At 47.6% G+C, this 27,662-nt stretch overlaps 4 protein-coding genes across 6 annotated transcripts; all 4 read right to left on the reverse strand.

Annotated features, from left to right (window-relative positions):
• Positions 1-494: 494 nt before the first annotated feature.
• LOC111928877 (uncharacterized) lies at positions 495-13,550 on the reverse strand. Of its 3 annotated transcripts, none has more exons than XM_086889651.1 (13): positions 9,844-13,550; positions 9,477-9,644; positions 8,540-8,678; positions 7,718-7,803; positions 6,735-6,835; positions 6,274-6,328; positions 5,653-5,753; positions 5,187-5,235; positions 4,582-4,682; positions 4,109-4,175; positions 2,255-2,402; positions 1,195-1,249; positions 495-877 (listed from the first exon to the last, which is right to left on the reverse strand). In XM_086889651.1, exons 2-11 carry the CDS (start codon positions 9,483-9,485, stop codon positions 2,355-2,357), a joined length of 756 nt encoding a protein of 251 aa, XP_086745777.1. In that variant the 5' UTR covers positions 9,486-9,644; positions 9,844-13,550; the 3' UTR covers positions 495-877; positions 1,195-1,249; positions 2,255-2,354. The 3 variants fall into 3 exon arrangements, with proteins under 3 accessions (XP_086745777.1, XP_086745778.1, XP_086745776.1); XM_086889652.1 differs by having other exon boundaries at positions 3,388-4,175; positions 6,735-6,838; XM_086889650.1 differs by having other exon boundaries at positions 6,735-6,838; positions 9,844-13,005.
• Positions 13,551-15,189: 1,639 nt separating this feature from the next.
• Positions 15,190-17,328, reverse strand: LOC147653168 (uncharacterized). The gene has a single exon (XM_086889649.1). It carries the CDS (start codon positions 17,326-17,328, stop codon positions 15,586-15,588), a length of 1,743 nt encoding a protein of 580 aa, XP_086745775.1. The 3' UTR covers positions 15,190-15,585.
• MEPE (matrix extracellular phosphoglycoprotein) lies at positions 15,190-19,677 on the reverse strand. Its single transcript, XM_023926353.2, has 4 exons — positions 19,524-19,677; positions 17,899-17,952; positions 17,666-17,758; positions 15,190-17,565 (listed from the first exon to the last, which is right to left on the reverse strand). Exons 1-4 carry the CDS (start codon positions 19,581-19,583, stop codon positions 17,350-17,352), a joined length of 423 nt encoding a protein of 140 aa, XP_023782121.2. The 5' UTR covers positions 19,584-19,677; the 3' UTR covers positions 15,190-17,349.
• A 2,790-nt stretch (positions 19,678-22,467) lies between these two features.
• IBSP (integrin binding sialoprotein) lies at positions 22,468-27,326 on the reverse strand. The gene is made up of 7 exons (XM_023926354.2): positions 27,281-27,326; positions 26,113-26,177; positions 25,980-26,030; positions 25,788-25,853; positions 25,547-25,600; positions 23,573-23,671; positions 22,468-23,294 (listed from the first exon to the last, which is right to left on the reverse strand). The coding sequence occupies exons 2-7, from the start codon at positions 26,164-26,166 to the stop codon at positions 22,701-22,703; spliced, it is 918 nt and encodes a 305-aa protein (XP_023782122.1). The 5' UTR covers positions 26,167-26,177; positions 27,281-27,326; the 3' UTR covers positions 22,468-22,700.
• Between the last annotated feature and the right edge of the window lie 336 nt (positions 27,327-27,662).

Below are 27,662 nucleotides of genomic sequence, written 5' to 3' on the forward strand. Positions count from 1 at the left end.
TAACTACTAATATAGTGCACTGATTTTGAAGCAATATTGAAGCAGTTCTAATAAAGCAATTATATTGAAGCAATTATGTTTAAGTCCTTTAGCTTGCTTTTTAGAAGGGGAGGAGCTTCATAGAAGCTGTCAGTGCTCCTGTCATCAGCTGACAGTCATCAATGGAACACTGTAACCAAGGACAAAACAAGGGGCAGCTTGGGCCATAAACGAGCTGTCTAGATACAGACAAACTATTCTCAAAGAAAATAGTTGTCTTTCGATGTGTGCACAACCTGCTACTCTTTCAACCTTCAAAGAACTGAAATAATGACATTTTTAGCAAAACATCCTGCTAGGTCTGTCCTAAGAAACAGAAGGCCTCACACCCCAAGCAGTGCCTGTTCCCTTTTCCCTATAAAACACACACTATCACAAGAATTACAAAGCTCATGCCTTCAGCATTTCCACCCAGAAATCAATGACTACAGTGTGATGAAAAGAACAAGCACTTCTGACTGATAAAACTAAGGGTTTTATTTGTATCTGTTAAAAGAAATCTGTCTACCAGCAGAATCCAACATAGATGAGCAGACTTGTTTATATTTAAATCAATTAAAAATTACTTATAATTAAATTCAGAGAAAATGGAACCTTATACAACAAAAACTATATACAAAAACAAAAAAGTCTTTGTACCACCTATTCCTCACAATCCATCTGAGACTGCCTTGAAAAATACAAGTACTTATATATAAATGGGATGGTATTGTTGTGGAGTGAGATCTGTCCTGCATGTTGGGCAAAAGCTGGCAGTCTGAAGGGCAAAAGGGAGGCACTGACTGCAGAAAACATGGCCACACAGTGTTGACAAAATCAGTCGTCCACTTTGCATGATCTGGAAGAAAGAAAATCACAACAGGAAAGAATTTGAGTTTGCTGCTTTACTGGAAGCAGGCAAATAGGACTTGAAGAATCTGCAACCTGTCAGTTACTGCTGAATAATGAGGACCACGTAGGTCTGGCAGTGCCTCCTTGGCAAAAGTTTCTCCCTCTACATATACCGACAAGAAGTAAATTTTAGAGCTCCAAAGCAAGGTCTGTGCTTCAAATCAGCTGCCCACAACATCCCACATCAGCCAGCTTGGTTGTGCAGCTCCCCTTCTTCCCCATTCCCCTCCCACAGGGCTGGAAAGATGACAGGTGGGTCCTTACCTGTGGGTAAAAATCCATGCAGATCGGGCACCTAATAATACCTGCTGGCCAAGCACTAGAGAGAACAGAATCAGAAAGAACATGCAGCTGTTTATGTCACCACACATGGAGGGTCACTGGTGCATAAAATGTCATGTAATCTCTGACTGTGCTGAGCAACCATGGCACATTTCCTTTGGAGAGCCCTGCACATCCTTAACTCTCTCAGTTTGCTGTATGTAATAATGACTGTGGGTCTCCCAAAGGAAATAAGATCTTGGTTTTCACTGGGAGAAGGATGCAGTTGGGCACCCTGCTCTAGGATCTGAAGTATCAGCAGCCTCCAGCACTGGGCAGTCTATATATGGCAGCATTTATGTCCAACAGGTCATCAATAACAGCTTTGTAACTAAAGCATCAAGCTCTCCTCTGGAAATTCTACTAGTATATATTCTATTACTAATTCTATTAGTTCTAGAATGGAGCAAACCTGACACTACAGAGTAACACTGCAAACAGGTCTGGCAAGAAGGACCCTTTTCTCAATGTTAAATGCTGCCCTTCAGCCTTGCCTAAACAGAGCAGGAAGGTGAATGACAGAGAAACTTGAGATTGAAGTGAAAAATTATGCCTTTTTTATATTAAGTTCTCTCCTACTCTGCCCTTCAGTAACCCAAAGCACACCAGCTTTATTAAAACCTGCACAGAATTGTCTGTGCCATCGATACCAATGGAAGTATTTCCTTATCTAACAGCACTACTAGAGTCCGGCATGAAAAGAAAATGTAATGCATTGTGAGCTATGGCGTGTGCCTAATCACCCTCTCTTGCCATACCCCCAAACTCATCTTTAAGGTTGTCTCCAAAGCTTTCTATCTGCCTTGGGCTGCCTCCCTCTCCTAAAGTAAAAGTAGTATCATTTGGTCATCATGCAGCATGGGATGTGGTCATCATTGGAAGAGTAAATAAGTAGATAAGTAGAGTAAGTGAGGGTTTCAAAGGCAAGCCAGACCATAGCAGTAAAACATATGAAAAACAAAAGGCAAAATTCCATGTCTGGTAGGTCATGAGGCATACGTACTCTGAACTTTCAGTTTCATCTTCTGATGAATCCCCTTCTTCAGATGATGAATCAGTCACAGACACATCATTATCTGTTGTTTCATTTTCATCATCATCACTCAGTACAGAGCTGTCCAACAGCTGTTGGCTTCTTTGTTGTTCATACCCTGTAATTTAATTTCAATAAGTTAGATCTATTATTTACTCTCTCTCCTTGGAACTACCCTTTAAATGAGTTATATCATTATAAATTATCTGTAATGGTTCCTATTTGAAATGGCCCTAGCTGGGTTAAAAGCAATCTTAAACAAGCTAGTTTCCCTAAATATTGAGGCTGAACCATTCCACACATTGTGACTGTTCCACTACAGACCAACACAAAACATTTGCTCTATTCACCCTACAAACAGCTAGAGCTGTTACTTGAGAGAGTCTCAGTGTCATATATTCCACAGAGTTATACTACTTGTGAACAAATCTGCCTTATAAAGGGAGCCTCCCTTGTACAATTCTTACTAACAGGATCTGCTGTGGTCCTATGGTGTTAAGGTAACTTAAAAATTATAACACATATAGTTCAAAGGAGACAAATTGTTAATGGCCTGGTAACACCCAAAGGGTGAGAAGAGGTGTTTGCTTTTTAATTCTCAGAATACACATGCAACAATGATCTCTGCAACTCCTGTGTCCATGTAACAATTATCAAGCACTAATCAGCTAAAATTACAGAAAATGTCACCAAATTAAAGTTCCTTCCTATATAAGTATTGAGCAACAACTTCTGTTGTGGGGATTTTCCACTGTGTTTGATAGCAGCTATCAGACACAGATGGGATACATTCTTTAAGACAGTGGCCAGAGGCTTTAGCACTGTTCTTTGCCTTTTGCTAAATGCAGTTTCAATCCCTGCTGTTCAAGATGGTTGGAAAGGACACAGAGAAACTATATTTAGTTTTATTATTATGGTATGTATTTATATATTTAATATATATAATAGATTAATATAGTATCAGTATATTTATTAACATATTTATTTACATATATTTATATATATTTTATATATAAATATATATAAATATTATATATATATATAAATGTTATATATGTTATATTTATAACAATTCCATTATCAACTTTAAAATGTAAACTCACCTTCAATAAGCTTGCATCAATGCATATGTGAAGAGAGAAACAAGAAAATACAATTAGACTTTTCTGTGCAGCCCTGGTGTTACATACCAGTACCAGCTCAACCAAGCAATTACAACAGATCAGATGAACAATGCTTGGCTATTGCTCTCTAATTTTGGTTAAGGACATTAAAAGTAGTAGCTAAAGAGCTGCTGACTGAAAACAAATAAGAGGTTGCTGATTTTTCTCTTCCCACTGCTGGAACAGGATAGAAACAGAGGCAGTTTCAGAACCACCTGAAAACCCTCTTCCCCCCTCCCATTTCAGTTTCCAAACTGGATTATGGAATTTTGTTTCTTTCCCTCAATTTTCCCCAAACAGGAAAATTCATATTAGATGAACTGAAGTAAAGAAGAAGAAGAAAAATGAACAGGGGTTGGGAGGAAAGAATTCCAGTTTGCTTGTCTATGGGCACCAGACAAATAGAACTTGAATAGCCGCAATCTGTCAGTAGCTGCTAGAACAATGAGGAGCCCCCAGATCTGCCAGTGCCACCTTGGCAACAGTTTCTCCCTCAGGGTTCACCAGCAAGAAGTGATTTGGAGGGATGAGCTACTTGGAGCTCCAAAGCAAGGGCTGTGCTTTGAGCCAGCTGCCCACAGCATGCCACACGGGCCAGCTGAGCTGCGCAGTTCCCTCTCTGCCCCATTCCCCTCCCACAGAACAGAAACTATGACAATACATGGATCCTCACCTCTAAGTACTCATCCATCCAGTCTGGAGAACTAAGAGTACCTGATGGCCATGCGCTAGAGAGAACACAACCAGAGGAATTTGCAGCCATTAATTTCACCACACATAGAGGGTTACAGATACACAGAATGTCAGAAATTAAAACATCTACTCTGATTTAGCAACACCCCAGCCCACCAACACAAAAATTCCAGAAAACTCTTATGTACTGCAAGCATTTCAATGCGTCTCAAGCAATTATGTAAGACATATTCATTAATGACTTCATGAATAGAGAAAAAAAAAATCTGTTGGATTTTACTAGGATTTCTTTTTTTAAAAGTACTTCTCTTCCAGACAGGATATTATATTCTATGTCTGTTTTTGCATAATATCAAGCAGAACCCAAACTTTGTCAAAAGGCTGCTTCTACCCTATGTCAGAAATTAGACTTTAGAGAGATACACTTTATCTGTCACACACCTATTGTTGTTTCTTCCTTCCTCTTCATCACTTGCCAGTAGCATGGCTGAATTATCTCCTGCTCTGGAAACAAGTGGGTGCTGCTGGTTTTGCTCCGTCTGCTACAACAGGGCAGAAACAGAGGCAGTTTAAGAACCACCTACACACCCTCCATCCTGCTCCCCCAGTAACATGATTGGATTTGGTCTATAAATGTTTCTTCCCCTCTTTCTCCCCCAAATAGGCAAGTTCAGCTGTGATAGTCACAAACACTTGGTGTTAGATAAACAGCTGCTGAGGAAAGGAAAGCTCCACAGGGATTTGGAGTAAAGAATTCCAGTTTGCTCCTCTATGGGCAGCTGGCAAAGAAGACTTGAAATATCCTCAATCTGTCAATTGCTGCTAAATAACAAGGAACCCAAAGATCTAGTAGTGCTATATTGGTAAGTGCTTCTCCCTTGATGCACACCACCAATAAAAATGGCTTGGAAGGATGTGCAGATTGGAGCTTCATAGCAAAGGCTGTCCTTCAAGCCAGCTGCCCATTATCCAGATAAGTCCCATAGCTCCCGCTCTGCCCCATTCCCCTCCCACAGAAGATTCAAAGATGACATAGGGATTCTTACCCATAAGAAGCAATCCTTGTAAACCACACTTGCTAAGGGACCAAAGAGCCTGAATGAACAGAACAAGAAAAATATACAGTCATTATTTTCACCACACAACAAGGGTTACTCATACAAAAAATGTCAGAAATTAAGTATCTCCTAGTCTGATCTAGCAACATCCCAGCCCAGCAACAGCCCAGTCCAGCAACACGACCATTCTAAGTACTTTTATGTACTGCAAATATTTCAACATATCCGAAACCATAGTGTAAGATACAACCAATAATGTCTCCATGAGCAGAAAAATTTCTGATGGATTTTATGTTTTGTTTTGTTTTTTATGCTGTTTTCTTCCATACAGGCCACTATATTTCAGGTATGAAGTTTTTGCACAGGATTAAACAGAACCTAAAATCTTGGCAAAAAACCTGTTGCTACTCTGTTAGAAATCAGACTTTGGAGAGACACATTATCTGTCACATACCCATTGTTATCTCTCAGTATTTCATCATCATCACTGGCCAGTAGAACAACTGAATCATCCACTGGTGTGGAGAGAAGTGGGTACTCCTGGTTCTGCTCCCACTGCAGGTGGGTAGAAAGGGTAGCAGTTTAAGAAAACATGTTAAAACCCTCCTCCTTACTCCCCTGTTTCAGTTCCCTATCTGGATTTAGGCTGCAGGCAAATCTTTCCCTCTTTCTCTCAAAAAGGCAAATTAAGTTGTGTTAGCCATAAAAATTTCATATCAGGTGAAGAGGTGATGAAGAAAGAAAGCCAGAACAGGAATTGGGAGGAAAGAATTCCAGTTTGCTTGTCTATGGGCACCAGACAAATAGAACTTGAATAGCCGCAATCTGTCAGTAGCTGCTAGAACAATGAGGAGCCCCCAGATCTGCCAGTGCCACCTTGGCAACAGTTTCTCCCTCAGGGTTCACCAGCAAGAAGTGATTTGGAGGGATGAGCTACTTGGAGCTCCAAAGCAAGGGCTGTGCTTTGAGCCAGCTGCCCACAGCATGCCACACGGGCCAGCTGAGCTGCGCAGTTCCCTCTCTGCCCCATTCCCCTCCCACAGAACAGAAACTATGACAATACATGGATCCTCACCTCTAAGTACTCATCCATCCAGTTTGGAGAACTAAGAGTACCTGATGGCCATGCGCTAGAGAAAACACAACCAGAGGAACTTGCAGCCATTAACTTCACCACACATAAAGGGTTACGGATACACAGAATGTCAGAAATTAAAACATCTACTCTGATTTAGCAACACCCCAGCCCACCAACACAAAAATTCCAGAAAACTCTTATGTACTAAAAGCATTTCAGTGCATCTCAAGCCATAATATAAGATACATTCATTAATGACTTAATGAACAGACAAGACATGTTTCTGCTGGATTTTGCTAGTCTTTTTTTTTACTTAGTTCTCTTCCAGACAGGATATTATATTCTATGTCCAAAGATTTTGCACAGAATTAAGCAGAACCCAGAAACTTGACAAAAACCTCTTTCTACCTTATATCAGAAATTGGTCTTTAGAGAGATACACTTTATCTCTCACATACCCATCACTATCTTTTGGTTCCACATCTTTCTCACTTGCCAGTAGAATGGCTGAATCATCTTCTGTTCTGGAAACAAGTGGATGCTGCTGGTTTTGCTCACACTGCTAGAACAGGTTAAAAACAGAGGTAACTTAGTAATCATATGAACACCTTTTACTCTGCTCCTTTGTTTCAGTTTATGATTGGATTAGACTGTGTTTCTTTCCCTCCTTCTCCCACAAATGGGCAATTTCAGCTGTGATAGCCATTAAGTCTCTGTATGAGATGAACAGCTCCTGAAGAAAAAAATCCAACCCCAAACCCATTCTTAATTTTGCAGAATTGGAGTTGGGACATGTAGATTCTTACATAAAGTTCAAGGCCTTTTCAACTTCACTGCTGTGTGTTTCTGCTTTGCATGGCAGAAGTGGCATCCCAAAACTCAGGGGATAAACTACCCTATGGGCTGGATCTTTGCAGATTCTTCTTGGAGTAATAAATAGAACTGAATTAATAATCTTTAAATACTTCTTGGAATAATAAACAATTTGTACCCCAGCCAGTACCCAGGTGTGCTTGGTACTTAAGTGACAGGAGTACCTCAAACCAATGTTGCAGCTAAACACTTCATATTTGGGAAGTCAAAGGCTTCCTGTCCTCTTCTTTACTTTTTCTTTAAATCACTGGCCTTTATCTTGGGTAGCCCTAGTACAGCTTCAGCTTTAAATTGGCTCCTTCAATTGCCTATGATTAGTAAACCTTCTCCCCAAGTTTTGGAGCAACAAGGTCTTTTTCACTCTCTGCAAGTGATACCCAGAGATGCTGATGCATTCACAGGTGCATTTGGGGTTAACTGGGAGCTCTGTCTAAAGTAGGTAAATCAGAGCTGTGTTTCAGCCCTGAATGTCAGACTGAACATTTAGATGCCAGAAGACAGGCCTGGCAGCACAAGAGAAAACTAATTTAGCTGTGAGATGGAGAGAAGCATGTAATTCACTACTTACCACAACACTGCCAGAGTCACTGACAATTAGATTGATGTCTTCAGAGTCAGAAGAGTCAGCAGTGACACCTATGAATTCCTCACCAGCTGAAAACCAGAATGTTAGAATCAATACCAGAAATTGCAGAGGAATGAAATGGGTAGCCCCAGAGGAACAGGCTGAGATAGTATTGATCTGTGCCCTGGATCTCTTCTTTTCAGGAATGTGTCCAACATTTCACTCCAGCTTTGCTCTCAACCGTCCACAGGAGACTGCCAGCCCTATCCTCTGCAAGAAAGAGTGGCTGAACTCCTCATACAGTTCTGTTGAATAACAGCAGCTTGAGGAAGGTACACACCAATGTAAGATTCATTAAACATAGGGGAATATCATACAGGGAAAAAAAGCAAACAAACCCAAACCAAAGCTGGAATCACAGTAGGGATCCTGATTTTAGATTACTATGCTGTACTGTTCCTTAGAGGGATGGGGCACAGCTAATGACAAATCTTCTTTATCTGCTTCCCAGTTGGGAGATCCCAAACTTAGTTTGCCACCCTGTGCAGTGGCAGCTGGGGCAACTGCCAGCTGCTCAGAGTAGACATTCAGGTGTTCCAGCAGCACTTGGACCTTTGTTACACAGTTCATCTCCCACTAGTGCAAATGTATCACAGATCACCAACAAACCCACGTGCTTGTGAGGAGCCTTGCTGTTTACAGGTGGCATACTAGGGGCTTCCTAAAATCTCAGGTTTCCCCTCCTCCCCGCTAAAAGGCCTAGAGACTGGCAAATGCACACATCTGGCTGGACCCCCGACCTTCAGAAGCAGTTTATGTCCTTACCAAGTTCAAAAGAAAGTGTACCACTTTCTTTGAAGTCTGGCTTTGGCTCTGAAGCTCCAGCTCTCCTAGGAGCGATCAGCCTGCTCCGTTTCTGAGTTTGACCAGAATCATCTGCTTCTCCACGGCGCTTTAGCTGATTCTAAGAGGGAGCAAAGCCTTAGTATTTTCTGTGAGAGTAAGGGTAACATGGCCCCCATTTTTGCAACACCAATGAAAGCACAAAGGTACAGAAAACACTCATGCAAAGGCTGGAATATGCATCATACGGTGCTATGGGTCATTCCTCCCTGAGCACACGGCATCAAGGAAAAAGGAATCTCCCTTATCTCCAAGAAAAAGCCTATCCCAAAGGCTTGAAGATGAGGAGACTACCTCACAATTTTATCAGGTAGTGCTTGTCGCACTAAATTGGAAATGGCGATGCAGTACGACATGACTCTCTCAGCTGCATTGTCCAAGAGAGCAATGTTTATTACTCTTAATCTTCTTTTAAACACATGTTCAAGAAGGTCTGAGAGGTAAAACTCTCACTGGTCATTAAAGCAACACATCACCATCACTGGTTAAGTGGAACACCACCACTTGACTCTTTTCCTAAACAACACCTACAAAGATTGCTGTCCTTTACCAAGGACTGTTTGGATTCTTTTTTATGCTTTCTCAGGCCAGAGTGAGAAGCCTGTGTGACTTGGTTTCACACAGGCTCTGTTCCCTGCTTTCTTTTTGCATCCACAATTGTTCACATTGTAAGCATTTTGAGCTACTGCTAGCACTCAGAGAAATTAAAAATTTTCTGTCTCCCAAAACATGAAGTTACATGAAGTCTTAATAGGTTTCTGTTCCCATGCATTTGCTACAAACTCTTTAAATGCTTTCCGGAAGTCCCTAGACAATGTGTTTTAGGAATCAGATTTGCATTGAGTAGTAAAGTACTCACTGTGCTCATGGTGTTTTGTGATCTAAAACCACTGGAAGAGAAAGTGGGACAGGCACCAGAGAAGGAATGTCAGAGAATCTACAGCGTCTGATCCCTTAGATTCCTTTAGGTAGCACACTGCTACAAAATCCTGACTTCTAGGGGTCAGAGAACGATGTTCTTCCAAAGCTACCAGAAAAAAAGAGAGGAGATTACCTGTATGGAATACCTGTTCTCTTAAATACCACCCCTGCATCAGGATTCCCATCCCTGAGTCACCAGTTTCTATACAAGTTCAGTACTGGAGCCTCAGACACCTGCAGCTGAGCCAGAAGCCCAGAACAGCCCCTCAGCATCAGAAACCTTTTCAAAAATAATCTACACTTACATGTAGATTACGTGTAGTCAGTCAAGGATTTTCTTCATAAATGTCAGCAAATCACCTTCTGTTCCCACCAGGGATGGAGAAGATGGACACGATGCAGAGGAGCTGGACACTTTGCGTCTGCTTCCCAGCAGAGGATCCATCAACTGGCTTAACGGACCCCAGGTCACCTGGCACCCTGGGATGGAAGCCTTGTGGTAACAGTTTAGCTGTGGCAACATTCCATTAACCGTAGCAGAAGCCCTCTTTTGCACCCCCCTGGTGTCCCAGAATGCTTTGGCGTGGAAGGGACCTTAAACATCAGCTGCTTCCAACCTCCTGCCATGGGCAGGGAAGCCATCCACCACATCAAAGTGTGCAGGACCCTGACCAGCCTGGCCTTCCAGGGACAGGGCACCCACAGCTTCTCTTCTGCTTCATGTTTTTTAGCCTGTGGCTGAAAACTCTCATGAGACTGTTTTAACTTTAATCCCTAATAAATAGAAGTGAAAATTAAATGAAGAGATTTTTGGTGTTGGGTTGGGTTTTTTCTAAACTGGTGAAATGCTAACAGTTTTGATTCTTATTTAAAATCTCTGAAGTCTTGAGTCTTTCAGGTTTTCAACTACTCCTCTGATGAGAATTTCACAAGAAGATTGGGGGATTTGCTCTGCTCTTGGGGACAGCACCTTCCCCTTGAAGCCCTGCTCTGCTGTGAAAGGTAACACAGCAAGGAAAGTGAAATTAACATTCAGTTTTTCTTCCAGCCAGTCTGCCACTGGACCTGCATTCAAAGGGTTTGGCTGGTGCTCCTGAGAGCAGCAGCAAACCCATCCCAGCCCTGCTGGATACAGGGATGGTCCTCAGCATCTGGTCCTGTGGGTGCTCTTGGGTGTGGGGAGGATGGTGAAAATTCATCCATTGCTGTGGATAGCATATGGATATTTTCAGCTCACACTCTACATGATGAGAATAATTTCTTAAAGCATTTTCTCTGTTGATACAACTGTTGCTATTGGGTAACTGGCAAAGTGTTGAGTGTTTAAAGATGGATGGGGATGACTTCCCCATTTTTCTCAGTCCTGTGTCTTGAAATTGAAGCGAAGGCTGATTTTGGTCATCATACTCACATCCTTCATTTCTCGTATTTGGTGCCTGGCATGAGGTACTTATTAATATATTAAATAAGTATTTGGAATTGCTCTAGCACCTTAGCATTTTTATTTCAAGCATTAAATCTCCTTTAGGATTTTTATTATCTAAAACTCTGCCCTTTAGACACTATATTTTTGGAAGGCAGGAGTATTTAAACTGAAGTGAAGCACAAGTGGATTTACTGGTGTATAAAACATCCCATGTGTTACAGCAGGGAGCCTGTTTGCTCACTCTACAGGTACAGCTGAGGTTGGCTGAGTGGGCTCAGCTCTACTTGTATTTTGGGGTGGGACTGGATGGCTTTTTGTAGGAATGTGTCAACAGGGATAAGGGAAAACGGAGCACTGAGGAAAAGGAGGGTCAGCTTTTAGTAAATCAAACATTTGAAGTCTGTCAGGCTTGATCTTCCTCATCACTGCTGGATGATGGCAGCAGGGGACTGGAAGACTTCATTGTAAGGCCCAACACTTTTAAATTAATGCTACTACTGAAAATATTCATCACTTGGTAGTGGGAGAGAGATAAAATTCCTGCCCCTTCTCTGCACATTACCGGGAAGCTGAAAAGGCCACATACCTATTTTATCTCTACCCATGCAGGCCAGCTTTGACGCAAGGTGTAAGATCTCTGAAACAACCCCTGCCATTCTATTTCATAACAGAAGAAGTTTGTATCTACCAACTTCTCAAACTTAAAAGATTAATTATAGCCAACAGCCTAAACTGAACCCAGATTAACTGGCTTGGTGTATTAATCACCTGGAGGAACAGCACTGGGATTTTCACACAATGGCTACGGTTTGCCAGGATTTTTTGGCAGGAGAAGCTTTTTTTCCAAGAACCTCAGGAAGTGAGAAACCCACAGTTCAGGGATTGTTAGCTCTGTAATCTTCCAAATCAGGGATACCCTGATGATCAGAACAAGACCCATAAAGTAATCTAAGTGTGAATGTAGTATAGGATGTTGTTTAACAAAGTATCCAGCTGCAAGGCAATTGCTCCCCAAAGAAACCTTGAAGACCAGTCCCTCTAAAGCCACCATGAGGATGCAGGGAAATAGGCAAGGATTACCAAAAGAGACCCCAAACAGATTATAATATTGGCTAATAATATTTTTTTACCCGTGTCACTGAGATCTGCATTTTACTCCATGTGTCAAAATGTGCCTTTACTTGACTACAGCAATGGTTGTAACTTCAGAGTATGTTTCCCAAAATGTTTACAGGGAAGTGCTGGTGGATGGTCTATCAGAGACTGTTCAGAATAACTAAAAACATTTTTGAACCCCCCTGATGATAGGCAGTACTGTGTGGCTTGTTCTGCAGAAATAAATCCCAGGTTTCTTATTGCTGGGGCTCCTTTACACCTTCCTCAATGGCAATGAGTATGTCTCTTGGCAAAGGATGGAGGCTTTGGGGCATCTTCCAGACTCCAAAAACCTGGATGTGCTCAGACCCCCTGCAGTTGCCCAGCCTTGGCTGCCAGCTTAGGAGCAGGGAGGCTGAGCACTGGGAGGAAGGGTTTTCTGGGGGTGTGCACAGTATTTCAGTCCCTCTCAGTACCTAGTCTTTGGCATGGGATGAAGATGAGTAACTACAGCAGTTGAGGAGGAAAATTGTTATTGTGCTGTAGCTCCTTCTCTTTTGAGAGGTTCTGCTTTCAGCTGCTCCCTCTGGCTGTCTGCTTTTGCCCTCTTCTGAAAAACCATGGTGTTACAATGGGGAAGGCACCCTTGTCTCACCAGGCAGTGCCCATTGCCACCCCACAGCCAAGAAGAAGCCATCTGAGAAGAGCTATTTGTGATGGGCACCACCTGCCCCGTTCATACAGCCAGCACTGAGCTCTGTAGCTGAAAACATACAGTTCAAAACTCTGTTTGAATGGTTCCCCAAAGTACATCATTGGTTTTTAGACTTCTTTCAAAAAGCATTTTAGAGGTTCTTTGCAGCCTTGCTGGCCTGAAGCAGCAGTGTGTACCCGTATTTGCCTGACCACATTAACACAATTAGCATTCATAAGAGTAGCTGGGATTTTTAGAGATGATTTATTTTTTGTTCTGTACCCTCAGAAAGTACATATCATTCTTGACTTGGGTTCACACTCTTACAGGGTGGGATGAAAGACCCTAAATCACTTCAGCAACAGCATGAAGGGTGGGCAGTGTCACCTTGCCAACCCCGACCCTGCCAGCCCTCATCTGCTCACCCTTCACTGCAAGGAAAAAACAGCTCCCCACTTTGCTCCAATACTCAGGGAAAACCCTTTCCTAGGGAAACTTGCATTTTTTATGTTTAGTGGCCACTTGTGCTATTTGGCAGGTGTGTTTAGAAAGAGCAGGGCCAGGCAACATTGTGGTACTGAGCAGGGGTTTCAGGGTGAGCATACCAAAATACTGTATTCTCCCAGATGTAGAGCCAGAGTCACAGCACAAAAATTCCAGGTGCTTTAGCAGCAACTGTGCAAGGAGGTAATGCTGGTTTACAAATGTATGGCATTTATAATTTATATATATATACATATACAATTTATAATAATGGCATTATAAACTAGCTAGTTTTATACCTGGCCTCGCCATTCAGGCAGAGCTCTGCAGGACCTTGGGGAAGCAGTGGGACAAGACGGCAGCAGTGCCCATGCCAGCATCAGGCATAGCTGGGCATCACTCAACAGGCACAAAACATTCCCAGCAATAGGCTTTTTATTCCACTAGATGGTGTCCACCTCTTGCTTAAGGATGTTGCTTAATCCTTTGGACAAGGGTGTGGTCAGGATTGAGGATGGAAAATCTGCAAACTTCTCAGTTCTAACCCTGCCAGTGGTGAGACCCCAAAACCACCCACTTCATTTGCCAGGCAGTCATGCCGAGCCCTAGATCCTCAAAGCATCGTCATAGTCCATAAATCTGGGGGTTTGATGTGCTGTGGCAGTTCTAGGGGTGAGTCATCCAGCCCAGACTGGCAGCAGCCCTGCAACCCCTTTTAGTCTGAGCTGGATGGGCCAGCACAGGAGCCCTTGGGAGTCTTCTGCTTGCTGCCCTGAGCATGGGAAGCTGCAGGCAAATCCTTGCCACAGGCTGCCTAAATCTCCATGTCTCTGCAACACTGTGACCAAGCCAAATAGAGCAGCTTCCCGGGAGACACCAGAGCCTAATGTCCTGGTGGGGGCATGGTGGGCACATGCAGTTTTTGACTTTTTCTGCTGGAGAGCATGAGCAGTAGCAAAGCAGAGTCCTGAGAGCTGGTGGTAATTGATAGCGCCAGTGAGACACACAGTGTCTTGGTGTTCCAGTATAAATCAACCATGTATGATCCTTAAGTACCAAGTTGCTGCAAGAAGCTATGAATGTTCCATCCCTGGAAGCATTCAAGTCCAGGTTGGATGGGACTTTGAGCAACCTGGTCTAGAGGGTGGCATCCCTGCTCGTGTCAGGGGAGTTGGAACTAGATTGTCCCTTCCAACCCAAACCATCCTGTGATTCTGTGTCCCATAACAGGATCTGCCACTTCCCTGCGTGCAGGTGTGCAGAGGAAGCAGGCACTCTGTGGTTACTTCACTGACATTGTGGCTGCTCCTGGCTGCTCCCACCTGCCCCCTGCATGGGCACAGCTCTGGTGGTGAGTCCCCTCAGTATGTGCTGAGGCAATATATCTCCCCTTGAGGCTTGATGCCTCTTCCACTGTGCCATTCGCTCTGGCAGGCTGAACACGCCTGTTTTAGCATCTGTTTAGCAGCTTCTCAGACAGAAAAAGCAACCTGCAATTGCATAAACAGTGATTAACTTTGGGCACCACTGACAGCATGGCTCCAGCGTATTGAAGCCTAGCCAGGCCAGTGTGCGGGGGCCAGTGGCAGGAATGGTGGTGGCACAGCCAGAGTGTTATGGTGCTCCTGGAAGGACAGTGTGGCCAGGAAATGTACCATCAAGAAGGCACGATGGGGATTTCTTGCAGGGGGAGGTGGATGAACCAAGGGGGAGGATGCTCTGTAGGCCTCCCTAGCAAGCCCAGGGAGGCTGGTGGCCATGGGCAGCGTTTGATAGCCCAAGGGAGGGATGTGGGGGGCTTGTTAGCCAAATTGCAGTCCCACAGGAGATGGCACGGCCAGGGATGTGCTGGGGCCAGAAATCCCCTTATGCCCAAGGACCAGCCCACCCCCAGCACACTGTGGCAGAGTGACTGCCTCAAGTCCCATAGCAAACACCAGAGTCAGCAGATCCTCAGGTACAGAAATGCCTTTATTTCTCCAGTAGGCTGGAAGGGAAACTGCAAGGACACAGGCTTTTTTTTCTCACTGCTTATTTACTTGCTTCACATCAATGTACAAACACCACTACCCTACGCTGTGTAGCATGGCTGCTGTTCCCTGGCTGTCTAGCACAGCATGCCCGTGCATTCCTGCTCTGCCATGCCCAGCTTCCCCCAGATTAACAGCAGATTGCATGAACCAGTGATTTTTGGCTCCTGGGCTTTGAAGCACTGTGTGCCCCCCAGCAACCTGCCCCTCACCCACTCAAGAGCAGAGCCTGCAGCAGGGATGCCAAGGGGGAAAACGCGACATGTGGGACCCCCCAGCTCCACCGCTGGAGCCTGCCAGGGTGGATACCGGCCGCACCTCAGAGGGGCCCCTGCATCCAGCGGCCTTGGGGGTACCCTGGGGATCCCCACCCTGAGGGCTGCAGTCCCATCTGTCCGCTCTCGCTGTGGCTGCCCCGGTCCCCCTCGGAGGACTGGCTGCTGTCGGTGCTCCCGAGGCCGGGGTAGGGGCCATGGGGGCCGCCGCCCGCCCCGCCGAGGCTGTAAAAGGCCCGCTCACGGACGTGGAGCTCGTCAGCCCGTTTCACCTGGTCCAGCTGCCGGCTGCGGCCTAGCGTCGCAATGGTGCCCGGCGTCCCAGACCCCAGCCTCCTACCATGCTGCCCAGGCAGGTGGCCACTCCTGGCCCCCGGCACTGCTGTCCTGCTCTCTCCGCCTTGCCCCTGTTCCCGGCCCTTGCCTGCTGTCATGCTGCCTGTGTCTTGCCCTGCCTGTGGAGTGGGGCTGGGCCCTGCTTTGGTGGCATGCGACCTGCCCCCAGCATCACCATCATAGCTGCCAGAACTTCTCTGGGTCCCGCTTGATGCCCAGCTGCTGGGTTTCCCACTTGGGGATGGTGCTTTGTCCATCCTGGGTGTCTTGTCCAGCCCCGCTCCCCCTGGACGGACCCTCATCCCTGCCCCGGGCCGTGCCTCCACACGGGGGAGTCGGGAGGTGGCTGTCCCCACCTCCCCACTCCCTCCTCTGCCCGGCACAGTGCTCGTGCCTGCCTTGTGGCTGCTGGCTGTCACCGACTGGGTGGTGCGGTCCTCCTCAGTAGTGGCCGGGCGGATGCTGACCCTCTTGGCTGAGACAGTGGCAGCAGTCTCCATGTCACCCCACTGGCGGGGGGTTGTGGTAGCCACACGGTCTGGCTTCCCCTTGGACCTCTGCCCCTCACCTCTTACCTCATCATCATCTTTTGTATGGATGCTGGCCACTGTGGGGCTGGTAATGTCACCACTAGTGACTCTCCAGGGGGCAGGGGTTACCAGTCCTCTATCAACACCAATGGTGGTTGCACCTTCTTCATCCTCTCCATTGAGACGGCCATCCCTGAGGCTGCTGGTGACACTGTCCCCACGGGTTGGGATGGCTGTGGTGGCCAGTCTTTCAGGCTGCCTGTGGGCAGGGATGCTGTCATCTTCACCACCACTGGGTGCTGCAGTAATGTCCAGCCTGGGGAGGGGGCTTCTGGTTCCCACAGAGGGGGTGCCGTCATCCTCACTACCCACTGTGACACCAGCCTGGGTGATTTCCTGCTCCCCCACATGGATGTTGGCCCTCCCAATGAAGATGTTGACCTCATCATCCTTGTCTGGAGAGACCTGGGTGAAGCCGATGGCCCTGTCTGTGCTGCCCAGGCTCCCATGGGTGATGGTGACACTGCCTGAATCGGGGACGTAAGCGTATTGATCCACACCTGCAGCATCCACTTGGACATCCTCCATCCTCTCAGTGACAGAGGACGAAGTGATGCCTCCTGTCCCTGTACCCTGCTTAACACCCTCCTGCCCTTGGCCAGAGACAGTGGCCTCCCTGCTGCCCTCATCCCCTGCCCCTCTGGTGGTAGGAGCCCTCCACCTCCCAGCAGTCACGGCTTCCTCCACTGGAACCACCCTGAGGGCACCGTTATTCTTATCCTCACTCCTGACACTGGACCTATTCTCCACCACAACCCCACTGGGGTGTTCACCCTGAGGAAGAATGGGAACACCGCCATCAACTTCCACCACCAGATCCAGATCGCCGCTGCCTTCTGAGCTGGATGGGGTGGGACCCATGCCACCGCCACTGCCACGCACTCATGTGCCAGTGCCAGGGCGAGTGCTGGGACCATCCCTGCTGATGCCTGGGGTGCTGCGGTTTTCAGGCTTGAGGACAATCCCATACTCGATTACTTCAGTGCTGCTGTTGTCACTGTTCTCTGGAGCTGTCCCAGCCTCTGGTGGCTCCTGCCTGGCATTGTCCTCATCCACCCGGTGGCTGGGGATGATATTCTGGTGGTCAGCCTCTTCTTTCTGTGCAGTACACACAAGGAAGAAGTCAGGATGATGGATGGCTGCTGGGGACACCACAGCCAGGCCAGGGTCCTGCAGTGTCCCCTGGCCACCTCCTCACCTTTATCTGTGTCTCGTTCCTCCGCGTTGAGAATGAGTAGACATATTTGAAAATGTAGAAGCCATGCTTGGCGTTGCAGCCCTTCAGAAGTATCTGGTAGGGAAAAAAATAACCAAAACCCACAACTTTCTTATTAATTGCATTGGCAGGAGTTTCCCTTTCTGTGTCTGGCACTGCAGTAGGGTCCCTCCAGTATCCACTGAGGCTCCAGGAAGTGGCAGAGGGATACATACCCGGTGCTGTCCCACACAGTTCCCAGCAGCTCTCCCTGGCAGCGGTGGTGGCACCTGTGGATAGCAAAACACAGGCAAGAGCTGAGGCATCAAACAGTGCCCCAGCATCCAGGCAGGTGCCAGTGCCCACTGCTGGCCACCCACCCTGCCCAATGTTCAGGGAAGGGTGGGAAAACTGCACTGATAAGCCAATAAATTCCCAGGCACTACCTGGGATACTGACTTAAAGACAGGAGTAGTAGAAAAGGCCAAATCCCCATTTCCAGGGTCCAAAAAGTGTTGTGAATTTTGCTACAGCATGATTGTATTGCATGCTAGATTTCTAGGTCTGCACATAACCTTTTCCTGGAGACTGCTGCAGAGGATTTTATGGCAGAGCATTTTTTTATATACAGTACCATTGCTCACAAAATAATGCTTCATCTTACTGCTTGGATTTTTCTGTGATTGGAGTCTGGAACTGGTTAACTGGTGGAGTTCCCCAGTGTTTACTATGCTACTGACCAGCAACCTCCATGTCCTCACGGACAGGTTTCTGTACATGCTTGCAGGCTTCCAGCTCTCCCTGATTATCCTGGCATCTTTTGGTGGGTATTGGTAAGTGCATCCCTCAGGGTTGGGGGACCTTCTGGTGGAAGCATCCTGTGAGCCCCACAAAGCCATTGCAGGCATTCCCTATGTGCCAGAGTGAGAGACAGCCCCATGGAGGTGAGTCCTCTTTGATTTCAGCAAAATTAGTCACTGAAATATCCCAAGCCCAGCTGAAGGAGCAGCCTTCACACCCCAAAGTATTGAATATTCCCAGGTTGTTTCATTGTTTGTGAACAGTATCAAAGGCCGGATTACAGCTCTGGTTACACAGCACAGTATTAGCTCCCTTCTGTGCCCCTATCTGAAAAGCAAATCTGTGCTGATTTATTGCCTTCCCCTGGGCTGCCCTGCTACAGACTGGGTTGTGAGAGCTTGCTCTGGGGGGGTAAAAGACATATGAGAGGGGACCAGGCCCATTGCTCAGGGAAGACAGGATTTCCCTCCTCCTTACCCTGACAAAAAAAGCAAACCTTTTCTAGGAAACTTTCACTCTAGCTGTGTATTTAGTACACTGAGCAACAGTTTTGCAGGACAAAAATGGCTGCTATTATATTCATCGTAGATTGCTGTGTTTTTAGTTACATCTCTCAAAATTTCACATTAGGAGAGCTGGAAAATAATTGCAGGCACCCCTCTGACCGCTGTTCCCCCCACAGGTAAGATGAGCATCCTTCCCACACTTGTGGGAAGCCCCTTCCTGTGGCTTGGCTCAGGCTATTTGCAAGCCAAAAGCACTGGCCAGATCCCAGACCCACGGAAATCCAGGGGAGGAGGTACAGCCACCCAGACGGACACTTATGCAGTGCCCTGATTGCTAAACTGAAGGGACATGCTCAGCCACCTCAGTGCTAACATATATTTTTCCTTCTGGGCTCACCTCTGCTGTTTGCCTTAATGCCCTCCCCAAGCACCAGAGGTGGTGTACACAACTACAACCCATGTTTTCCCTCTGCTGAAAGCATTCTGGGGTGGACCAGATAGTACATCCCACACTTGCAGCAGTATGCTGGGAACCCAGGAAAAGCCATACTCACAGGTGTGGCGAGGGCTGTGCTGAGCAGGCATAGGCACAGGCAGACGAGGGATGCTTGCATCTTGGGCTGCTCCTGGAAGCACAAAGTGAAGCATTGCTGTGTTGTCTTCCTGGGACTCGTGGTCCTCAATAATTCTGGTTAGCAGCAACCTAAAAGCTCCCGCTATCCCAAAGCTCCCATGGCAGCAGGGTTTTCCAGTGATCCCGGCTTTTCCCAGGCTTTGAGGCGGCCCTTGGCATTGTCCTGCCTCTCTGCATTCCTCTGAAGAAGGACTATGTGCACAGGGCACAGCCAGCAGCTCTGAGTGGGTGCTCTGCCACCGGCTATTAAAACTTCCTAACTCCCTCTGTCAAAGCAGCTTGGATAGATATTTTCGATAAATGATCCCCCAAAGTTGCTGCAAGCTAAGATGTTCATAAATTTGAATTAAGAAAGCAGCAGGATTTCACAGCACTCATAAATGGCAGGAGGCAATATCTCCATTGCCCAATAATTCTCATTTCACCCAACCACCCTTGCTTGGCCTTGGAGGTCCATCCCAGAGACTGTTTTCAGCCGTACCAGCAGTGCTACAGGAAACAGCAGAAGGAAATCCATGCACAAGGATCAGCAGTGCAAAGCAATGTAAGCTCAAGAGATGTTCACAGCCAAGGATCAGGATGTCCCCATCCCCACTTTGGCTTGCCCAGAGTGAAAGCAGAATCCCCACTCAGGGACAGCAGAGCTGAAGGGCTAGGAAGAGACAGGGCAGGAAGCTGGGTAAGAAGATTACCTTTTCTCGTCAGAGGCAGGTCCCTGTGGAGCCTGTGCCCACTTTACTGAAATTTAAAGTTGGCCCCGGGTGCACAGAGCCAATCAGCTCCTGCCCAGGGACATTTGTCAGCTCTGGCAGCACCCGCAGATAACCAGGGGGAGTAATTTCCAGCTAAAAATGTGTTTGTGGTAAAAGACAGCTATCAAATGTTCCACCTGGCTGGATAAACAGAAAGCAAAGTTTATAAATATCTGTTCTGAAGGCAAAATTGCCCGATGATTAGCACAGATCTTAGTGTGGCACATGTCCAGCTTGGTTATTGATAAGAGCATACAGTGGGTCTTGGCTTGCTTACTGTGACCAACAGGGGAAAGCTGGCAGAAACAGAAGGGCAATATCCAGAGCCAGGCCTGGTTCTGGCCCTTTGGCACAGAAGGGCAGAGTTGGCCAAGCTGAGAGCCACCATTATGCTGTGTCTTCTGACACTTGCTTTCTGGGGTTCAACCTCAACCCTCTGAGCTAAGTCTGTGCAATTGCAAAATAGAAGAGTGGCAAAAAAGCAAAAAAACCTCATGTATGTTTTTCCATGCACTGCTTGCACAGATCCCTTTGAGCCAAATTTCATTATGAAGAAGTGCTGCAAGGGTGTGCACGATGTACAAACTCCCCTTCTCCCCACCTCTACTTTTGGTGGCACTACTGGTCACCTACACCCTGGCCAAGAAGGATTCCCACTGCTGTGGCCAGCCTGGCTCAGGCACTCACTGTGGTGGTGGTGACAGCAGCTCCCATCCCACTCCCTACTCTGCCCTAACCCAAACCCTGGGAGCTGGCATGACTGCTGCATTATCACCAGATACACTTAAACCATCAGCATCCAGCCTCAAGCAGGAGTAGATCTTGCAGCCGGCAGGAAACTGACCCTTTCTCACCAGCCAGGGAGTGGCAGTCAGAAGCCACCCCACAGGGCAGCCTTGGCTCCTGGAGGTGAGCCTTTGCCAGATACCTGGAGGGCTGACGCACACAGGACTGGGCTACGCACCCTGTGGGAGCAGGACCTGGCCCCTGGCAGTGCCAGGGCCCTTTGCCCATGCCAGTTCCCTGACGTCTCTGGAGACCCCCTGGGGATGCGGATGATGGAACTCTCGTGTCTCCACACCAGCAATGAGTCCGTGCAGGGCTCCCCAGTGCCGTCATAGGGATTTGTTGCTGGGGGTGCCCACAGTGCAGGACACATCTCCTGCCTCCCCAGAAGCTGCAGCCTGGCTTTGACGTATGGATCAGTTTTGTACAATGGCAGTGACTTGCTGCTGCAGGAATAGACTAGTTCTGCAGTTGGACCTGCATCAGGAGCTGAACTCAGGTTTCCTTCCTAGGAGTGCAAGAGCAGTAGGGTACCTGCCATACATACCCACAGCAGGGTACTGTGCATGAAGGTCATCACTATTCCCATATGGTGTCATCTGCCTGGAACCAAGTGAGATTTGTTCTACCCCTAACCATAATGCAGATAACCAGTTGGCCAGGGACACAATTCTGTTGGGAAGTGACCTTGAGCAGGGATCCTGAGGACTCCCAGCCAGGCATCCCCATTGCTAATGGAGGAGAGGAGTGGATGCACCACTGTCACTGTGACAGCCATACCTTGCTCTGAGAATGAGGCTGTGGGACAAGAACATTTTGGGCTGCAGTACTGGTGTTGAAGACACACATTCAAGTTACCCAGCCTTGTACCCACATGCCTGGTGCAGGGATGAAGGGGATGAAGAAGCAAAGCCCTTATTACAGGGGTGTGCATCTACAGCTAGTGATGCATAGAAAGAGAAATTAGTGGTTTTACCCTTATTAACATTGCCTGGTGTGTGGTCAGGCACATTACCAAGGAATGGAAGATGTGGTAAATTATCACTGCTCACATACTGGAAATTCACATGAACTTTACATAAAATGTGGCTGCAATCCCACAGCAGTGTCCCTAAGAGCACCCTTTAATTTTTCAGAGGGGACTCTACAGAGGCTTTCCAAGTTAACCTTGCTGTTCCTCCCTCCTTTCATGTGCATCTGAGCTGGAATAACAAGATTCAGCCCTAAGCATCATGGGCAACCGTAGCCACTCAGCCCCTCACCAGGCGCTGTGCTGCCCTACTGACCCCAGAAAATTTGGCACCAAACCTTTTGTCACCAACAAGCTCACTTTAGTTGCTTTATTTAATTTCATTTCACTTTGCAAGATACCAAAAAAGACCCAAAAAACAAAACAAACAAAAAAACCCCAAAAAAACAAAAAACCCTGGGATGGAGCCAGTGCATATGGCAAGCTGCCTGGCATCCCCTCTGGCATGCAGTGGCTCCAGGGAGCCTTTGGATGCACCTTCCTGAGTAGCTGGGGCAGGCAGGGAGAGCACCAGGGTTTTCCCCCCTGTTTACTGGCTGTAGTAGTAATCCTGGCCATACACATCATATCCATGCCCTTTGTAGTAGCCGTACTCATCCTCGTAGGCCCGGTAGCTGTCCCCACGTGCATATTCATCCTGTTCCTCGTACCCACCCTCGGTGGTGCCCGCATCCCATCGGTTGTTGTCCCTGGCTGTTACATCGTACTCCCACAGCTCCCCAGCTGTGGTGGCATCTGTGGTGACATCTGTGGGTCCCCCGTCATCCATAGTGGTTGCCTGGGTCAGACCCTCTTTGTTGGTGGAGCTTGCAATGGTGGTGGCTTCAGTTTCCTCCTTCTCCTCCTCCTCCTCCTCTTCCTCTTCTTCTTCTTCCTCCTCTTCCTCCTCTTCCTCAGCTTCACCAGTGCCCTCCTCAGCCACCACAGTGCCATTGCCATTAGGTCCAATACCCTCTGTGGTATTTGTGCTTGTGCCATTGACACCATTCTCATTCTCATCTACTTCTTCCTCTTCTTCCTCCTCTTCTTCCTCATTCTCATCACTGTCTTCATTTTCAGAGTCTTCCCCCTTGCTGGCAGTCCTCTGCCTGATCCCTTTCAGGGTCCCTTGACAGCCCTTGCCCTTGCAGAGGAAAGACCACTCAATATTACTTGGATGTTAGGAGACTGCAGCTCCAAGTGGAAAGGGACAAGTATGGGCACAGCTGAGTATCCCCCCACACCTTGCATGGCAGGACTGTCTTTTTGGGGTACCCTTTCCAAACCCAAGTTAATGCCCAGAGCTTGGTCCAGCTATGGCTATTTCGACAGCAGCCCCCCAAGCAGAAACAGGGTGCAGGGCATCCCATGGGTGCAGGCAAACATGCAGTGAACAGCCCCCTTGAGCTCCCCAAACCACACCTGCTGGTATGTGACGTCTCCTCCCAGTGCACCCTGGCACTCTTCAGGGGCTGCTCCAGCAGGGTGTCCAGCTGCCTTGGTGCCAGCATAAAATGGCTCCTGCAGGGACAGGGACAGGACAGGGCAGGGGGTCAGCAGCTGGAGTGGAGGGCAGGCCTCTCAGCAGTGAGAGGGGTACAGAGCATCCACACACAGCATTTGGGCATTGATCCGAGTTCCCTGCTTTCCCATGGGACTTGTTCCAGGCTGAAATGGAGAAGCTGCAGCAGGGCAACTGGAACTGTGCAATCATGTTTTGCTTTGCAAAGCATGTAAAGGTTTTTTTCTGAAGTTCCCTCTCCCAGTTTCCCGTAAACAAAGAAAACCACAGGCACACTACATGTGGACACACTGCACGTCATGTGTGGATGGTCACTGAGAATGTGATGGCTCAAAGCCAGATGTGAGCCCAAACCCCACCAGCAATCAGCAATCAGCAATGCTTGGCCCCTGAGATCAGCAGCAGAGCAGGGCTCTCAGTGGTGTGCACGGCTGAAAAAAAGAATAACCCAAATGTAAACAGAGCCTGGAGCAGCCACTGAGGAACTGGTGGGGCAGTTCACCCAGTGCCCAGCCTGCAAGGTGGAGAAAATGAGCCCAGCCATGGCAGGGAGACCCGAGGTCAGTGTCATCACTGCCCTGGGCAATCCCTGCTGCTCGCACACCAAGACCAAGGCACCTATTCTGGCATTTTGGGCCACCTCAGACGGGTGCACCTGATGGCAGAGAAACTCCAGACTGCTCTTCTCTCCAACAGGAGATCCATCAAATTTCACAGTGCAGCCAGCTGTGCTAGTGGAAGCAATGCTCCCCATCCAGCAGTTAATATAACAGTGCTTTTCACATGCTTGTAACTGACCTTGGGACCTTTCAGCACAATTCCTCTCGCTGACCACCCTGCCAATGAGGGCACATCACTGCATGGGAACAGCCACTGCTCTGGTGTCCTCAAAATGAAAAGGGCAGACCTAAAGAGCAGCTACATTCCTGCATACCACTTAATTTCTTCCTGAGAAATGAAATTCCACCCTTTCTGCCCATCCCACTACTCAAATTTATCCCTAGAGATTGCAGTGGTAGGGGAGAAAAATAGGTAAAATTGGGAAAATTGCAGGGAGGTGCCAGGGCTGACACATGAGACACCCCATGCTATACCCCAAGCCCTGACAGGCCTCCAAAACGGGGTTTAAAACTAGATTCCCTGTCTGTCATTAAAAAAAACAAACAATAAAATACTTGATTAGGCCTGCCACACAGGTCTCTAAGCATACCAGATCCTTATTTCAAAGCACTTGTGTGCCTGAGACCACCGGATTATTTTTGAGTATTTGCAGCCCAATGAGACACAAAAGATCTTTGTAACCCCTCACATTTAAGTTTGGACCTGGGTGACTCTCACAACTACAAAAGTGCCCAAGCTCATACTGATTCAGCAGACAGGAGCAGCTTCACCATCTGACTGGTACAAATTTGACTTTCCCAATATAGCATCAGTTTGTTTCACTCCACAGACACACATGCAGAGCATAACTGGATTTTCCATAGGGATTTTCTCAGTGCTATAGGGGCAACAGACCCTGAGAGGGGAAGAAGGCAAGAAGAGTTCCTAACAGCATCTTCTTCCTTGTGTGAACCTCTCTGCTTCTGTCCTTTGGCCTGTCCTGCTTCTTTCTGAGGCACTGGAAATGAAGACCCAGAGAACTTGTCTCAGGGTTGTTTGGTGCAACCTCTACCCAGAAAGAAAAAAGAAAGCAAAAGGAAAAAATCAACAAAAAAAGAATAATATAAGCCCCAGAGTAGAAAATCCAGTTGTATCCAGAGTGCAAGTCTGTGGGTGGTCAGTGACCACAAATGCTTTGAGCAGAGACTACAAAACCAAAGAAAGTTCCCAAATTCCCGTATTTGTTTTGCAGGCTGTTGGTTTGCCATACTCACCCCATCTTCCTCCTCCTCCGAGTCATCCCCCTCTTCCTCAGATGAGTCACTGCCCTAAGAAGAGGGAAAACCAAGTTGTAGGCGGGTGGGTGGGTTCCCAGTGGTGTCATGAGTACAATGATCTGTGCCCAGGCCCACAAGCCATGCCAACAGGACACAGACCGTGCCCCCATCTCTTTTGGGTCAAAATCTCTGCATTTGGAGGGTGGCAAAGCAGCAGCAACCCCTTGGAAGCACCCACCTGGTACCGTCGCTGCGGGGGATACACATATCTGTACAGGTAATGGTGGCGCCGGCTCTTGAAAACCTACCGGGAGAAGGAGGGGGAAAATCCCATCAGTCTGGGGCCTTGGGTACAGGAGCCACCAAAATGTGCTCTTCCTCAAGATCAGCCCCGTGTGGGACTTGACACACGGGGTGGGGGAGACCCTACCGCGTTCTTTTCCGAGTCATCCAACTTGGGTCGCCACAGCCAGCTCTTGACCTGGGGGAAAGGGTGGGTTGGTACAAGCCCCACACCAGCCCCAGCAAGGTGGGGGGGGGATCCCCCCTCACTTGGCACTCACCGAGAAGGCACACGCCATCCCCACCAGGCAGACAAACACCAGGACTGTCCTCATGGCTGCTGTCTCTAGGAACACCGAAACATATTGAGGGCTTGCTTTTCAGCTCAAGAGCACCAACACCACTCCAAATCCACATGTCAGTGTCCACATGGGTGAGTGGGGAGAAGAAAGGCTGACCTCTAGTCACTTCTTAATGGGGTAACCCAACTCCTTTGTAGACCAAATTATTTCTATTCTTTTCTCTTTCTTTCTTTTTTTTTTCTTTTTTTTTTTTTAAGATCTTCCTCAATTTCTATGAATACATCTTGTTTTTTCCAGAAGCCACAAAATACCAGGAAAGCAAGTTTTACCATGTAGTAGACTCAAAGCTTTCCTGGAGCAGGACAACTTCTTCCTGCTTCCCCATTGCCTTTGAGGGAGGGGAGAAAGCCAAGCTCCACTGAAAATGCAACAGGAGCAGCTAGAAGCACTGCCTACTGTGATTGCTGTCCCATAGCTCCAAGACCTGCTTGGGCTTTACCCAGAGAGCAGTGTTCCTGGGAATTACACCGCAGACAGTTTAACCTCACTGAGGAAAAACAGGGAAGCAAATAATGGAAATAATTGGCATCTACAGCCTGCAATTGGCAAAGATAGCAGTGGCAAGGCACCAATGCAAAGAGCCCCCCACAGGCATAGCTGGAGGGGACTTGGCTCTGGGCGGTCTGAGCTAAACACCCAAAGCACCAAAACACAGCCTGCCCTCCTCCATCAAGGAGCAAGGAGTACACCCAATCATCCCAGCAGCACCTTAGCCTTCCCCCAGGGAACAATGCTCCCAGCATCCCCCTAGGTTCAGTCAGGCCCACTAATCTTCCTTTTTCCTACCCTTCCTCTGCCTAAACCCAGTATCAGCTGTGGTTGTAGGGAATTGTTATTACATTTATCTGTGCTTGAAGTTTCCTTATTTTTGCTTAACTCAGGCTAGAAAACAAGTGGCCTCAAGCTTCCCTGACCTTGTAGCGAGGCTCTGTGTGCTCATCTCCACCCAAGCACTTCATGAAGCCACAGACCCAGGAAAGGACTAAAAGCAGCACCCCGTCCTGCCAGCAAGCTGAGCCTCACCATCCCCCTGCAAGAAACAGACATCAATGTACAACCCAACTGGGAAAAGCAGCACCAAGCTTACCCTGCCCCAGCACCGAGAGCTACCCACGGAGTCAGCGGGCACAGATTTCCTCCTGCAGCTGCTGTGCTGGGATATAAGGTCTGGCTTTGCCCCCCCCAAGCCAGTCACCGCCCTACCCAGAGTGACGCCAGCCCTCCAGCATGCACCAAAAACCCTCCAAAACTTCAACGCTGGCAGATTTGGTGCACAAACATAGCACCCTGTGCTGCTGCCAAACCCAGCAAGGTTTGCACTGCACCGCTAAATTGAGGGTCTGGCCTCAGATGAGCGGCTGGGATGCCAAGGGTATAATAACACTCTGGGTTTTAATTAAAATAAATATTTGGAAATCTGTTCCTGGGGGGTATCCACCTCCCTTTTTGGGAAATTCTGTCACTGTTTT

Source organism: Cyanistes caeruleus, chromosome 5 (genome assembly GCF_971803275.1).
Source record: "Cyanistes caeruleus chromosome 5, bCyaCae1.hap1.1, whole genome shotgun sequence".
Lineage (NCBI taxonomy): Eukaryota > Metazoa > Chordata > Aves > Passeriformes > Paridae > Cyanistes > Cyanistes caeruleus.